This window comes from Trichomycterus rosablanca, chromosome 17 (genome assembly GCF_030014385.1).
Source record: "Trichomycterus rosablanca isolate fTriRos1 chromosome 17, fTriRos1.hap1, whole genome shotgun sequence".
Taxonomy (NCBI): Eukaryota; Metazoa; Chordata; class Actinopteri; order Siluriformes; family Trichomycteridae; genus Trichomycterus; species Trichomycterus rosablanca.
Window position 1 is genome coordinate 13,012,310 of NC_086004.1, and position 15,401 is coordinate 13,027,710.

A 15,401-nucleotide genomic window follows, 5' to 3' on the forward strand; every position below is an offset into this window, starting at 1 on the left:
TTAGCACCATCCATCTTTCCCTCAATTCTGACCAGTTTCCCAGTCCCTGCTGCTGAGAAACATCCCCACAGCATGATGCTGCCACCACCATGTTTCACTGTGGGAATGGTGTTCTTGGGGTGATGAGATGTGTTGGGTTTGCGCCAGACATAGCATTTTCCTTGGTGGCCAAAAAGTTCAATTTTAGTCTCATCTGACCAGAGCACCTTTCTCCATACATTTGGGGAGTCTTTCACATGCTTTTTGGCAAACTCAAAACGTTCTTTCCTATTTTTATCTTTAAGTAATGGCTTTTTTCTGGCCACCCTTCCATAAAGCCCAGCTCTGTGGAGTGTACGGCTTATTGTGGTCCTATGGACAGATACTCCAGTCTCTGCTGTGGAACTCTGCAGCTCCTTCAGGGTTACCTGTGGTCTCTGTATTGCCTCCCTGATTATTGCCCTCCTTGCCCGGTCTGTGAGTTGTGGTGGACGGCCCCCTCTTGGCAGATTTGTTGTGGTACCATGTTCTTTCCATTTGATGATGATGGATTTGATTGTGCTTCGGGGGATCATCAAAGATTTGGAAATTTTTTTATATATGACTTGTGTGGAGAGCTCCTTGGTCTTCATGGTTTTGTTTGGTTAGTGGTGCCTCTTGCATAGTGGTATTGCAGCCTCTGGGTCCTTTTAGAAAAGCTGTATAGATACTGACAGATCATGTGACACATAGATTGCACACAGGTGAACTTTATTTCACTAATTATGTAACTTCTGAAGGTAATTGGTTGCACCAGAACTTTTTAGGGGCTTCATAGCAAAGGGGGTGAATACATACGCACACGCCATTTTCCAGTTTATTATTTAAAATTTTTATATACATATACTGTATATATTTTTCTCATTTCACCTCACCAACTTAAATTACTTTGTGCAGATCTATTACATAAAATTCAGATTAAATAAACATTTAAATTACAGGCTGTAATTTAACAAAAGAGGTAAAAAGTCAAGGGGGTGAATACTTTTGACTGTACATATACAGGTGTACAGTACAATGAAATTCTTTCTTTGCATTTCACAACTTGTTTGGAAGCTGGGGTCAGAGCGCAGGGTCAGCCATCGTACGGCGCCCCTGGAGCAGACAGGGTTAAGGGCCTTGCTCAAGGACCCAACAGTGGCTGCATAGCAGAGCCTGGATTTGAACCGCCAATCTTCTAGTTGATAGTCCAAAGCTCTAACCACTAGGCTACCACTGTCCCTACTTGGTTGCACAGTGGTCTATTCTGCTAGACCACCTTTATGAAAATCACAAGCACAATGCATAAAATGATACACAGGGTCAAGAGCTTCAGTTAATTTCATAAAATTAATGTCTTAAAAAAAATGTGATCTGGGTGACTTAGTCCATCGTCTGGTATTTAGTGCCGGCTGGGACATTAGCCCTACACCACTGGGATATGAACCTGGTGCTATCGTCCGACCGGGCATCTACAGAGACATGATTGACTATGTCTGAGCGGAGGGGATGGCTGGCATCCTGAGACAGACTGGTGCCCTGTCCAGGGTATTCCTGTGTTGCACCTAGTGTTCCTGGTGGAATCTGACCTGCCGTGACCCTGACTAGAATAAAGCGGTTGATGAAATTGCTTCGAATCTCCAACATACTAAATTACATGATAAGCAAACATACACCGACCAGGCATAACATTATGACCAGTGACAGGAGAAGTGTAGAAGTGAAGAATAACACTGATTATCTCTTCTTCACAGCACCTGTTAGTGGGTGGGATATATTAGGCGGCAAGCGAACATTTTATCCCCCGTAAGTATTTAAGCGAGTGTGACAAGGGCCAAATTGTGATGGCTAGACGACTGGGTCAGCGCATCTCCAAAACTGCAGCTCTTGTGGGGTGCTCCCGGTCTGCAGTGGTCAGTATCTATCAAAAATGGTCCAAGGAAGGAACAGTGGTAAACCGTCGACAGGATCATGGATGCCCAAGGCTCATTGATGCACGTGGGGAGCGAAGGCTGGCCCGTGTGGTCCGATCCAACAGACGAGCTACTGTAGCTTAAATTGCTGAAGAAGTTAATGATGGTCATGCTCGATGGGTCAGGGCTGTTTTGGCAGCAAAAGGGGGACCAGCACAATATTAGGAAGGTGGTCATAATGTTATGCCTAATCGGTGTATGCCTGTAAATGAGAAAATGCAGCAATTCATTCATTGTATTTGTGTGTGTGTGTGTGTGTGTGACTAAATGACCTGGCTGTCACTGTTGGTCCGCTGTGGAATAATAGGACATAATGAACAACGTTCATCTTTCCTGTTTTTCTCCCCACTGGCTGTTTTAACACCAGCTGTTCATTAGCCAAAATATGCAAACGATACGGTTGCTCCCTTGCCTACCGCGTCACTCTCAGTCAGTCCCTGCCATCAAACACAGAGAGATTAGTGACCAGAAACAACAAATTAAATAGCTAATGAGAGACCGGATTCAGGCTTTATAATAGTGGTGTTCAATGGGTTATCTTCATTCAAATGATTCAAACATTACATCAATTATATATACTGTATATATACAGTACCAGTCAAAAGTTTGGACACACCTTCTCTTCAGTGGTTTTTCTTGATTATTTTTATTTTCTACATTGTAGATTAATACTGAAGACATCCAGACTATGAAGGAACACATATGGAATTATGTAGTGAACAAAAAAATGTTAAACAAACCAGAATATGTTTTATATTTTACCAACTCTACCTCTGCACAGCACAACTGATGGTCTCAAACACATTAAAAAAGCAAGAAATTCCAGAAATTAACTCTAGACAAAGCACAAACATTAATTGAAAACCATTCCAGGTGGCTACCTCATGAAGCTGATTGAGAAAATGCCAAAAAGGTGTGCAATGCTGTCATCAAAGCAAAACATGGCTACTTTAAAGTATATAAAATATAAAACATATTCTGGTTTTTTGTTTACTACATAATTCCATATGTGTTCCTTCATAGTTTGGATGTCTTCAGTATTAATCTACAATGTTGAAAAAAAAAAAAAAAAAAAAAGAAAAACCACAGGAATGAGAAAGTGTGTCCAAACTTTTGACTGGTACTGTATATACTGTATGGTACGGACCTCTACATACAGACATGATCTCTGAGAGGAATGGATACCCAATAAATATATATATATTACAGTATGTTTAAATAATTATACACACACACACACACACAATTTTGTGTCTCCAATTAGCCTGACTGCATGTCATTGGACTGTAGAAGGAAATCAGAGCACCCAGAGGAAGGGACACAGGGAGAACATGCAAACTCCACACAGAAAGGACCCAGATGGCTGCACCTGGGAATCAAACCCAGGACCTTCTTGCTGTGAGGTGATAGTACTACCCACTGTGCTGCTCATAATTATTATTATATTATTATTATTTAGCCAGTTGGGTGTCACTGTGCTAAATTACACTAACTTACTGCTGCTGGGATCCTGATCTATCCTGATCCCGATCTGTTGCTATTGGCCGGCCGGGCCTCTACGTACAGGCATGATCTCTGGGGGGAATGGATCCCCAGAGGTGCTATTAACCGGTCGGGCCCCTACATACAGGCATGATCTCTGGGGGAATTGCTTGGTGACCTGTCTGATATGTATTGCTGCCGATTTCTGCGAAAATCAGACCCACAGTGACCCTGACCTGAATGAGTGAATTTAGGTTAAATTTGTAGATTGGTAATCTAGATTGAGGGCGGCACGGTGGCTAAGTGGGTAGCACTGTCTCCTCACAGCAAGAAGGTCCTGGGTTCGATCCGGGTCCTTTCTGTGTGGAGTTCGCATGTTCTCCCCGTGTCTGCGTGGGTTTCCTCCGAAAGCTCCGGTTACCTCCCACAGTCCAAAAACATGCAGTCAGGTTAATTGGAGAAACTGGGTGTGTTCGAAAACCTAGGGAGCTGCCTTGCTGTCTTACTGTCTACATAGGCAGCTGCCTCAGTAGAGAGGATTCTAATAAGTCAATGACTTATAAGTCAGGTTATTCGAACACACTACTTAGACAGCAATAACATCGGGTTTAGCATTTAGCATCTTGCCATTAAAACCAATGGATTGAGGTAGCACAGCACACTAACATGTCAATATAGCCTCCCTTCATGTACCGATAACGGTTACATTTCCTGACAAGCCCGAACTTGCAAATAAAAACACTCGGTACAAGTTTATACAAGATAAAAATCAGTAATATTTTATTTACGTTTGAAAATAACTCCATTCGTTTGTCCGCACCGTCAGCCATGTTTATTTTTCTGTGAGAGAAGAGCACCCGATCCGCAATGAATTCTGGGATTGCCTTGATCACTAAGGCAGCGTCGGATGCTCACTCGTTCTTGAGTCAAAATAAGATTGAAATATTAAGATGCCTCAGTAGTGAGGATATTAAGGCATCTAGGATTTCGAACAGCCTCCTTCTCGGGAGCGCGCACAGGATGACGTAAAATGCTGCCTATGTAGAGAGAGAGCTAGCTTTTCGAACACACCCACTGAATTTCCCCATAAGTGAAGGTGTATGTGTGTGTGTATGTGTGTCTGCCCTGCGATGGACTGGCGTCCCGTCCAGGGTGTTACTGTGTGCCTTGCGCCCATTGAAAAGCTGGGATAGGCTCCAGCACCCACATCCCCCCCCTCCCCCGTGACCCTAATTGGATAAGTGGATAAGAAAATGAATGAATGAATGATCTAGATTGAAAAATGACACATGAAACAAACACACTGAATTGAATTGTATGGTTATCAGTTATGTTAGAACTTGAAGTCAAAACCCCAGTGTGCTTAGTTGTGTCAGTTGTTGTCACTTGTTGTATCTTCTGATGTCAGACTTGAACCAAAGTATTTACTTTTAAATTGAACTTGCAAAATGATAGATTTTCTGTGCATGAAACAAAGTGCAGTTATCAATACTAAAATATAGCTGTATGTCTGGTGGCTGTGTGGTATTGTGCAGTAGTTGAGTATACTGTATAATTAATAAGTCTATTTTCAAACATTTTGTTAAAAAAAAGTAAAAAACAATAATTAACTGGAGTCACAAACTGGCTCTGCTGTGAACAGATTTCTAACGAGCACTTTGAACATTTTGATTGTGACTATGCATGAGTACGTGTGTGAACTCTAAAAGGAATAAAAAGTCCCCCTGCATTGGGAAATTGAGCCAGGCCTGAGGCATCCCGCCGCTACTGTTCCTCAGAGAGCGGCAAGGTAAATCATAGCTTCTTCCCTCCTCTTTTTTTCATAGACAGCGATGGATCACGCATGCTTAACCAGCCTTTTCATATATTCGTTCTCTGCCAACTTGATAAGAAATGTGCAATTGATTATTCCGATCACATTAACGTATAAGTGTAATCTATTTTTAATGGAGTAGTGACTGCAAAGAGCTGGCCAGTCGATAGGACTTTAAAGGTGTTGATCCGCACTGACGAGATGCCTGATGAGCTCTACGGGGAGGTGGACTGTGTATTTTGAGCTAGAAGAAATCAAGCCCAGACTCACCTGTTGCCCCGTAACCAGCAGGATGGAGCCCTCTTTGGCATGCATCACCTGCCGGAAAATGTGGTCAAGGATGAGGAGGTCGCTCCAGCAGTTCTGAAGAAGTTTCATTTGGTCGTCAACCTGAGAATTCAAGAAACAGAGAGTTCATGTAGTTTTGTAAGGTTTATGAAGTATTTTGCCTACTTCCACTCCAAATCGAGCACTATTCAAACACTATAACACCTAAATCAATATGTAGAAGAAGCATCCACATACTTTTGGCCTTTTAATGTAGCAACAGTTGGATGTAGGCATCATTTTATCTACAACATTCATGTATCCCTTTAAACACCCTCAAAAGAGCCACACTGATCAACCATAACATTAAAACCACCTCCTTGTTTCTACACTTACTGTCCATTTCATCAGCTCCTCTTACCATATAGAAGCACTTTGTAGTTCTACAAAACACATCTATTTCTCTGCATGCTGTGTTAGCCCGCTTTCATGCTGTTCTTCAATGGTCAGGACTCTCCCAGGACCACTACAGGGTTGGTATTATTTGGGTGGTGGATCATTCTCAGCACTGCAGTGACACTGACATGGTGGTGATGTGTTAGTGTGTGTTGTGCTGGTACGAGTGGATAAGACACAGCAATGCTGCTGAGGTTTTTAAATACCTCAATGTCCATGCTGGACTGAGACTAGTCCCCCAACCAAAAATATACAGCCAACAGCACCCCGTGGGCAGCGTCCTATGACCACTGAGGGTATAGAAGATGACCAACTCAAACAGCAGCAATAGATGAGCGATCGTCTCTGACTTTACATCTACAAGGTGGAACAACTAGGTAGGTCTAATAGAGTGGACAGTGAGTGGACACAGTATTAAAAAACTAAAGCAGCATTGCTGTGTCTGATCCACTCATACCAGCACAACACACACTAACACACCACCACCATGTCAGTGTCACTGCAGTGCTGAGAATGATCCACCACCTAAATAATACCTGCTCTGTGGTGGTCCTGACCATTAAAGAACAGGGTGAAAGCAGGCTAAAAAAGTATGTAGAGAAACAGATGGACTACAGTCAGTAATTGTAGAACTACAAAGTGCTTCTATATGGTAGGTGGAGCTGATAAAATGGACAGTGTGTGTAGAAACAAGGAGGTGGTTTTAATGTTATGGCTGAACCCCTGTAGATGTTTAGTGGTGTGTAGCTATGCTTTACAAGAGCAGGTGTAACCAACTTGATCTCAATCTCGGTTTCATACTCCTTATACGTCTTGGAATTGTCAAGGTATTGACCATTAATTAATTCATTAATTAATTAACTAGGATTTTAACGTCATGCTTTACACACTTTGGTTACATTCATGACAGGACAGGTAATTATTGGTTATACAAGATTCATCAGTTCAAGTTATTAATGTCAAACTCAAATTGTCATGGACAATTTTGTATCTCCAATTCACCTCACTTGCACTTCTTTGGACTGTGGGAGGAAACTGCAGGTCCTGGAGGAGAACATGCAAACTCCAAACTGAAAGAACCCGGGGAATCCAACCAAGGACGTTCTTGCTATAAGGCGACAGTGCTATCCACCGAGCCACCGTGCTGCCCTTATGACCATTAAAAGTCTTGTCCTGATTTCAGCTGAGAACGTCTTGAGTACAACATTGTTATTAAAACCCTACATACACAACACACTCCCTTTTTACCCCAGTACAGATCTCGAATCATTACTTTCTTTCATTCTAACCAGGCTCCATCAATAACCCCGTGTAAACTGCCCCTTTTCCCACCTGGTCCACCACCTCTGCTTCCCTGTTGCTAATTAATCTGTTTGAGCAGCAGCATTACCATATAAGCTGCTACGTTTATCATTCGTGATTCTGTTCTGTGGTGACGTTCTCTCGATTTCGGGACTGTGGGAACGCGTTATGATGCGCTTCACCAGGAAGCCGAGTCCTGGGAACAATGGCACCATTGACACTGCTGCTTGGCTCTCATGGCTCATGGCATAAATGATTACACAGTGTAACCAGGAGCCAGCTAAGTGCTGGACAAGCACCGGACGTTTGGCTCTTTTTCGTCCCGATCCGTGCAAACACTGCCTTATCAATAGTGTCAACGGAAAAATAGCTGAGCTTCTGATACTCACCTGTGTCCATACGGACCCGTGTGAAAGTAAAAATGAGACATATCGTGGCACAAGAGAAGAATGTGCATACTTATCGGGCGAAAGGAGTAGGTTCGGCGCAGAGGCGGCAATTAATCTGTATCATTTATCTTATTGCCTTGAGAGGCGCCTACAACATCAGTGCCTCCGTCTCTGTGTTTTGACTCTAAAACGTTGTTTTAGCGCTGCAGACATAACAAGGGCGGAAAGCAGCTGTTAAGATACGCTTTTCAAAAGCTAAGCCATTTGTATAATAGCTACCAAAATACTGAAACTATTTCAGCAGAAGTACTACGCAACACAGTGAATTGTATTATTTTTATTAAACACTTAAAGATCCGTAAATACTACCACTTTTTACAGAATAAAACATTGTTAAGATGGCAGTGGACATAGTTTTGTGAAAGACCAGGGTAAAAATAGGTTAATTTGAGGCAGCAATTCTCAGTCTGCACTTTTATTCTCCATGCAAGGAACAGAACCTCCTTTTGGTCACTGGTGGAGCCCAGTGGATAAAAGAATTGAGAACTGGACCGCACAGAGCCCCGAACTTCTGAATGAATGGGGAAAAAAATCCCCAAAACACTCCAAAATCTTGTAGCAACCCTTCATAGAAGAGAGGAAACTGTTATAGCTGCAAAATGAGGGCAACTCCATATTATTGCCCATGGGATGTCATAAAAACTCCTGTAGGTGTAATATATAGGTATCGCAGTACTTTTGTCCATATAGTGTACACCGACAAGGCATAACATTATGACCACCTTCCTAATATTGTGTTGGGCCCCCTTTTGCTGCCAAAACAGCCCTGCAACTGTCTATTCTGACACCTTTCTATCAGAACCAGCATTAACTTCTTCAGCAATGTGAGCTACAGTAGCTTGTCTCTTGGATCGGACCACACAGGCCAGCCTTCGCTCCCCACGTGCAGTCACCTAGGACCCTGTCACTGGTTTACCACTGTTCCTTCCTTGATAGATACTGACCACTGCAGACCGGGAACACCCCACAAGAGCTGCAGTTTTGGAGATGCTCTGACCCAGTCGTCTAGCCATCACAATTTTCCCATTTGGTGAATCTCAAATCCTTACGCTTGCCCAGTTTTCCTGCCTCTAACACATCAACTTTGAGGATAAATGTTCACTTGCTGCCTAATACTGTATATCCCACCCACTAACAGGTGCCGTGATTAAGAGATAATCAGTGTTATTCACTTCATAACCCTTAACTAAACCCTTAATTAAAATAATCTGTATCAACAAGTGTATCTCTTAACTCTTTTAGCCACACTTTTTCATAAACCTCTATCATGTGACCAAGATACTTTGGGGCTTCAGATTAGATTACTAATATGCAGGCAAGGAAACAAAAAAGGCATCCTAAACATGTTTAAACCATTTTTAATGATCTGTTACATGTGGAATCTGAAATTAAACCTGTGCAATGAGTAGTTTTAGATAACAATAATAATGTAATTGTATTACATTTGTCAGTATCAAATCAATAAAATGATTATGTAAACATGATCTGCAATAACAGTAGGGTCATTATTGGAATAAGATAAATCATATACATCAAGTTCAGCCCTGTGATTGGTTTGGCTAAAGTGTACTGTAACATGCCATGCTGTCATACCCATGCTGGCCGACACAAGTTGACATATTGCTTTGAATGAGTGCAGCTCAGAATCCTCGTTCGCTTCTCTGGTGAGCGATCGGATTGTAGGGGCAAGCCGTAGCCTAGTGGTTAAGGTACTGGACTCGTAATCAGAAGATTATGCCAGGTTGCTGCTGTTGGGCCCTTGAGCAAGGCCCTTAACCCTCAATTGATCAGACTTTATACTGTCACAGTAATGTAAGTCGCTTTGGATAAAGGCGTCTGCTAAATGCAGAAAATGTAAATGTAATGTAAATGTAACCTGCTTGGGGATTGAGTAGCTGCTGTAAATTCTGCTGCCCCAATAATCTTTCATCTCAGACAGTGCGTGTTTCTGCTCCATTTAAACGCTCATTGGTTTATTATTATTTTCATTCTGCTTTGAGCCTTTGTTTATTTTATTTTATTAGGATTTTACGTCATGTTTTACACACTTTGGTTACATTCATGATAAAACAGGTAGTTACTGGTTACACAAGATTAATCAGTTCAAGTCTTTAATGTCAAACACAGTCATGGACAATTTTGTATCTCCAGTTCACCTCACTTGCTTGTATTTCGACTGTTGGAGGAAATCGGATCTCCCGGAGGAAACCCACACAGACACGGAGAAAACATGCAAACTCCACACAGAAAGGACCCGGACCGCTCTATCTGGAAATCGAACCCAGGACCTTCTTGCTGTGAGGCGACAGTGCTACCTGCCGAGTTTGATTTCATTTTGTCGTTTCCGTTTTAGTACTCAGATCTTTCATTCAGTTATTATTTTTTCCATCTTTTATTTCCGTGGCCTGTCAGCCACAGTATTGTTTTGGCTTGTTTGCACATTATACAATTGGGATTACCCTCTTAACATCACAGGTTACACCTGGCACATCTGTCACAAGGCATACCACACCGTGACAGTGTGGCAGGTCTAATTTGATGATCACCACAACAGACAATGCATTTGTTAACAGATTATGTTTGCTGAAGAGTAATGAGCAGTAATAATTCTATTGAATAGCCTAGTTTGGGTTCTAATCATTCAGAATCTCAAGCTATTTACACCGATAAGGCATAACATTATGACCACCTCCTTGTTTCTAAACACACTGTCCATTTTATCAGCTCCACTTACCATATAGGGGCACTTTGTAGTTCTACAATTACTGACTGTAGTCCATCGGTTTCTCTACATACCTTCATAGACTACATTCACCCTGTTGTTCAATGGTCAGGACTCTCCCAGGACCACTACAGAGCAGGTATTATTTGGGTGGTGGATCATTCTCAGCACTGCAGTGACAATGACACGGTGGTGGTGTGTTAGTGTGTGTTGTGCTGGTATGAGTGGATCAGACACAGCAATGCTGATGGAGTTTTTAAACACCTCACAATCACTGCTGGACTGAGAATAGTCCACCAACCAAAAATATACAGCCAACAGCACCCCGTGGGCAGCGTCCTGTGACCACTGATGAAGGTCTAGAAGACGACCAACTCAAACAGCAGCAATAGATGAGCGATCATCTCTGACTTTACATCTACAAGGTGGACCAACTAGGTAGGAGTGTCTAATAGAGTGGACAGTGAGTGGACACGGTATTTAAAAAGTGCTGCTGTGTCTGATCCACTCATACCAGCACAACACACACTAACACATCACCACCAGGCTACAAAGGTATGCAGAGAAACAGATGGACTACAGTCAGTAATTGTAGAACTACAAATTGCTCCTATATGGTAAGTGGAGCTGATAAAATGGACAGTGAGTGGTTTTAATGTTATGGCCATTGTGCCGGTGTATTCTTGGCACTTTTTGAAAACACATTTCGCGTGTTTATGATCATTCGGGCTGTGGAATGTTCTATTTTTAGCTACAGCTTATTATACAAATTAAAAGGAGAATGTATAGTGATTAAGCAGATGGCACGCGGTCTGATTTTCATGTGCAAATAAATTTTTTGTGTGGTCTGAATTACCCAGCTCAGTTATCCTTCCCCCTCGCATGTAAAGTGCCACAAGCATTGTTAAGAGCAAATAACGAGGGAACACAGCTGGAGCTGCTTTTAATAAGTACCTTAATTTTTTTTAACATGAAGTGCCTTAATGACAAGATTAATGGAATCACAGAAGACTGTCCCAAAATGACATTTACATAAAAAAAATGTTCGGGGGAAAAATAGCACGTGAATCCTTTTGACTTCTTGGATTTGGATCAGTGTTGCCGGTGGGGAAAATCTACGGGTGGGGTTTGAAGTCACTTCAATGAGACTGTAGGACGGCGGAGAAGCTTTGAGTCGTCTCTGTTGGACATCTGTTCATCTGCTGTTTTACACTCTTCATTTTCACCATGTAGATATGCATTAATTATTTCTTCAACCTGATAGTTCTATCAGGCTTTTGAGATGGAGTGAAAATATATAATTATATGTAAGTATATTTATATAATAAATTCACTGTAAATAACTACAGGAGAGGAAAACGTATTTTTACATTCAGTAACATCAGTAATTGAGTTTGTTTTAAATCAAAGCTGTGTAACTTCTCAACAACCAGCATTACTATTTTATTTATGCATTTTAAGCGCACCCAAGGAGGGTATACACCGATCAGCCATAACATTAAAACCACCTTCTTGTTTCTACACTCACTGTCCATTTTATCAGCTCCACTTACCATATAGAAGCACTTTGTAGTTCTACAATTACTGACTGTAGTCCATCTGTTTCTCTACATACTTTGTTTGCCCCCTTTCATGCTGTTCTTCAATGGTAAGGACCCCCACAGGACCCCCACAGAGCAGGTATTATTTGGGTGATGGATCATTCTCAGCACTGCAGTGACACTGACATGGTGGTGGTGTGTTAGTGTGTGTTGTGCACCAGACACAGCAGCGCTGCTGGAGTTTTTAAATACCGTGTCCACTCACTGTCCACTCTATTAGACACCCCTACCTAGTTGGTCCACCTTGTAGATGTAAAGTCAGAGACGATCGCTCATCTATTGCTGCTGTTTGAGTTGGTCATCTTCTAGACCTTCATCAGTGGTCAGAAGACGCTGCCCACGGGCCGCTGTTGGCTGGATATTTTTGGTTGGTGGACTACTCTCAGTCCAGCAGTGACTGTGAGGTGTTTAAAAACTCCAGCAGCGCTGCTGTGTCTTATCCACTCATACCAGCACAACACACACTAACACAAAACCACCATGTCAGTGTCACTGCAGTGCTGAGAATGACCCACCATCCAAATAATACGTACTCTGTAGGGGTCCTGGGAGAGTCCTGATTGAAACAGATGGACTACAGTCAGTAATTGTAGAACTACAAAGTCCTTCTATATGGTAAGTGGAGCTGATAAAATGGAAAGTGAGTGTAGAAACCAGGAGGTGGTTTTAATGTTATGGTTGATCTGTGTATTTGCCTGACACATGCTTCCTCTGATGCGTGCACATTCCAACAACCCCTTCTTATTTGGCCATACATTGGTGGATTCGAGTATGAGGCCAGTCTTGCGCATGGAGAGTCACATGCACTGACACCCTCGTTCCTCCACGTCTGTACAGGCACCTCAGGCTACTAACCAGGATCTTTAAGCAGCGTCAAATACCCCAATCCCTTTTTAGTCAGGTCTTTTTCCACCCAATTTTGTCTGCTGCCTGCTAGGGGGGCACCTAGCTGAACGGTAGCGGAGCTTGGTGTGCCAGCAGAATATTCCTCTGTGCCACCTGGGCCCCGGCAAAAGTTTTAAAAAATGCTTTCTCTTTGCTGCTATTACCAGTTAGCAAACACAATCCTACAGTCCTCCAGGGAAATACAAAGCTGTGCAAGGCCCTAATCCAGTGTGATACAAGCTCAGGAGTTCATTTGGCCCCTCATTTCCCTGATCCAGTGGAAATCTTCTTGCTTGTTTATAATGGCACTGCCTCTGTTTGTTCCTCACGCTACCCGTTCATGGTGATAACACGCTGGGAGTTTTAGCAGCAGGTGGCCACCAGCCGCTGTGGGCACATTTCTCCATACCCATAATCCTCCGGGGACCAGTGTGTGATCTCTCTTTTGTTCAGCCTAATTCAGTTACAGTAAATGCTCTGTGTAAAATTTGCAGACAGCGCACTAGGGTGCACTTAATCATTTCAAAATTCGGGTAGAATTTTGAAATCCTGTACGTCATGTAATTTTATTTAAACAAGAGAATAGACATGGTGACCAGCTGACATTTAGCAAATTGTAACAAAGCAACTTTAGCAAAGCAGCTGGTAAACAGTTTCCCAGACCAATATTGTATTATCAGCAATTACTGGAACCAATTCATTTAAAAATAAAATACATTTAAACATAGAATCTAATTTTAGGACTTTTTATACTGCGACTAACAGGAGAGTTATGAGATACACTTGTTTATACAGATGATATTTAATTAAGGGTTATGAGACGTGTAGGGAGAGTTGTAGATTAGTGGTTAAGGTACTGGACTAGTAATCAGAAGGTTGCCGGTTTAAGCCCCACCACCACCAGTTTGCCACTGCTGGGCCCTTGAGCAAGACCCTTAACCCTCAACTGCTTGGACTGTATAGTCACAACTGTGAGTCGCTTTGGATAAGAGCAGCTGGTAAATAGTTTCCCAGACCAATAATGTATTACCAGCAATTACTGGAACCAATTCATTTAAAAAATAAAATAAATTTAAGCATAGAATCTAATTTTAGGACTTTTTATGCTGTGATTAATAAGAGAGTTAAGAGATACACTTGTTTATACAGATGATATTTAATTAAGGGTTATGAGACGTGTATCACATAGGGAGAGTTGTAGCTTAGTGGTTAAGGTACTGGACCAGTAATCAGAAGGTTGCCGGTTCAAGCCCCACCACCACCAGGTTGCCACTGCTGGGCCCTTGAGCAAGACCCTTAACCCTCAATTGCTTGGATTGTATAGTCACAACTGTGAGTTGCTTTGGATAAAAGCGTCTGCTAAATGCCAAAAATGTAAATGTAGCACACACACAATATGAACAAAAGTATTGGGATACTTAAATATTTCACCTACAGGAGTTTTTTATGATATGGAGTTGCTCACATTTTGCAGCTATAACAGTTTCCGCTCTTCCGTTGTGTTTTAGGGAATTTTTTGCCCATTCATCCAGACATTCAGGGCTCTGTGCGGGCCAGTCAAGTTCTTCCACATTTAACTCACCCAACCATATCTTTAGAGACCTTGCTTTGTCATGCTGGATCAAAAAAGGGCCTTCCCTAAAGTGTTCCAACAAAGTTGGAAGCACACAATTGTCCAAAACGTCTTGGTATACTGAAGCATTACGACTTAGTGATTAGGAAAGCGTGGTTTGTCACTTGACAGAACCTGTTTCCACTGCTCCAGAGTCCAGTGGTGGGGTGCTTTACACCCCTCCATCTAATACTTGGCTTTATGCTTGGTGCATGCAGCTGCACCCGGTGCACAGTTTTTGTGCTGATGTTATTGCCAGAGGAGGTTTGGAACTCTGCAGTTATTGAGTCAGGAGAACGTTGGTGGCTTTTAGACACTAAGCACCCCAGCGCTCTAAGGCCCTGCAAGAGTCTTTACATGGTCTCCCACTTTGTAGCTGAGTTGCTGTGGTTCCTAAATGCTTACACTTTTAAATAATACCATTCACAGATGATCATGGAATATCAAGGAGGGAAGAAATTTCACAAACTGACTTGTTATAACGGTGGCACCATATTATGGTACCGCACTCGAATTCAGTGAGCTCCTTAGAATGACCTGTTTGTTCACAAATATTTGTAAAGGCAGACTGCATGGTTAGGTGCCTGATTTGATACACCTGTGATAATGAAACAGAATGAACCACCTGAATTCAATGATTAAGAGGTGTGTCCTAATACTTTTGTCCATATAAAGTATCAGACAGACATATCTATATAAACAGATATAGTAAAATAAATAAGCAAAACTGATAAGCAAAACGTACAATACATACAGGTTGGGATTTCATTTATACTTTGTTGATCAGTTTGTATAAGGGAAGGATACTTAACAAGTGCTTTTAATTGACTGCATAGTGCATA

The 15,401-nt window shown here is 42.1% G+C and overlaps 1 protein-coding gene across 3 annotated transcripts in view; it reads right to left on the bottom strand.

Annotated features, from left to right (window-relative positions):
• Positions 1–15,401, bottom strand: part of nr5a2 (nuclear receptor subfamily 5, group A, member 2) — a 79,880-nt gene that overhangs the window by 35,475 nt on the left and 29,004 nt on the right. For 2 of the 3 annotated variants that reach the window (XM_063012389.1, XM_063012391.1), the window contains exons 5-6: positions 5,536–5,655; positions 2,387–2,407 (exon numbers count right to left, since the gene is read on the bottom strand). In XM_063012389.1, the coding sequence (XP_062868459.1) occupies positions 2,387–2,407; positions 5,536–5,655 (141 nt within the window). The remainder of the gene's footprint in view (positions 1–2,386; positions 2,408–5,535; positions 5,656–15,401) is intronic. The other variant, XM_063012390.1, reaches the window with a different exon arrangement.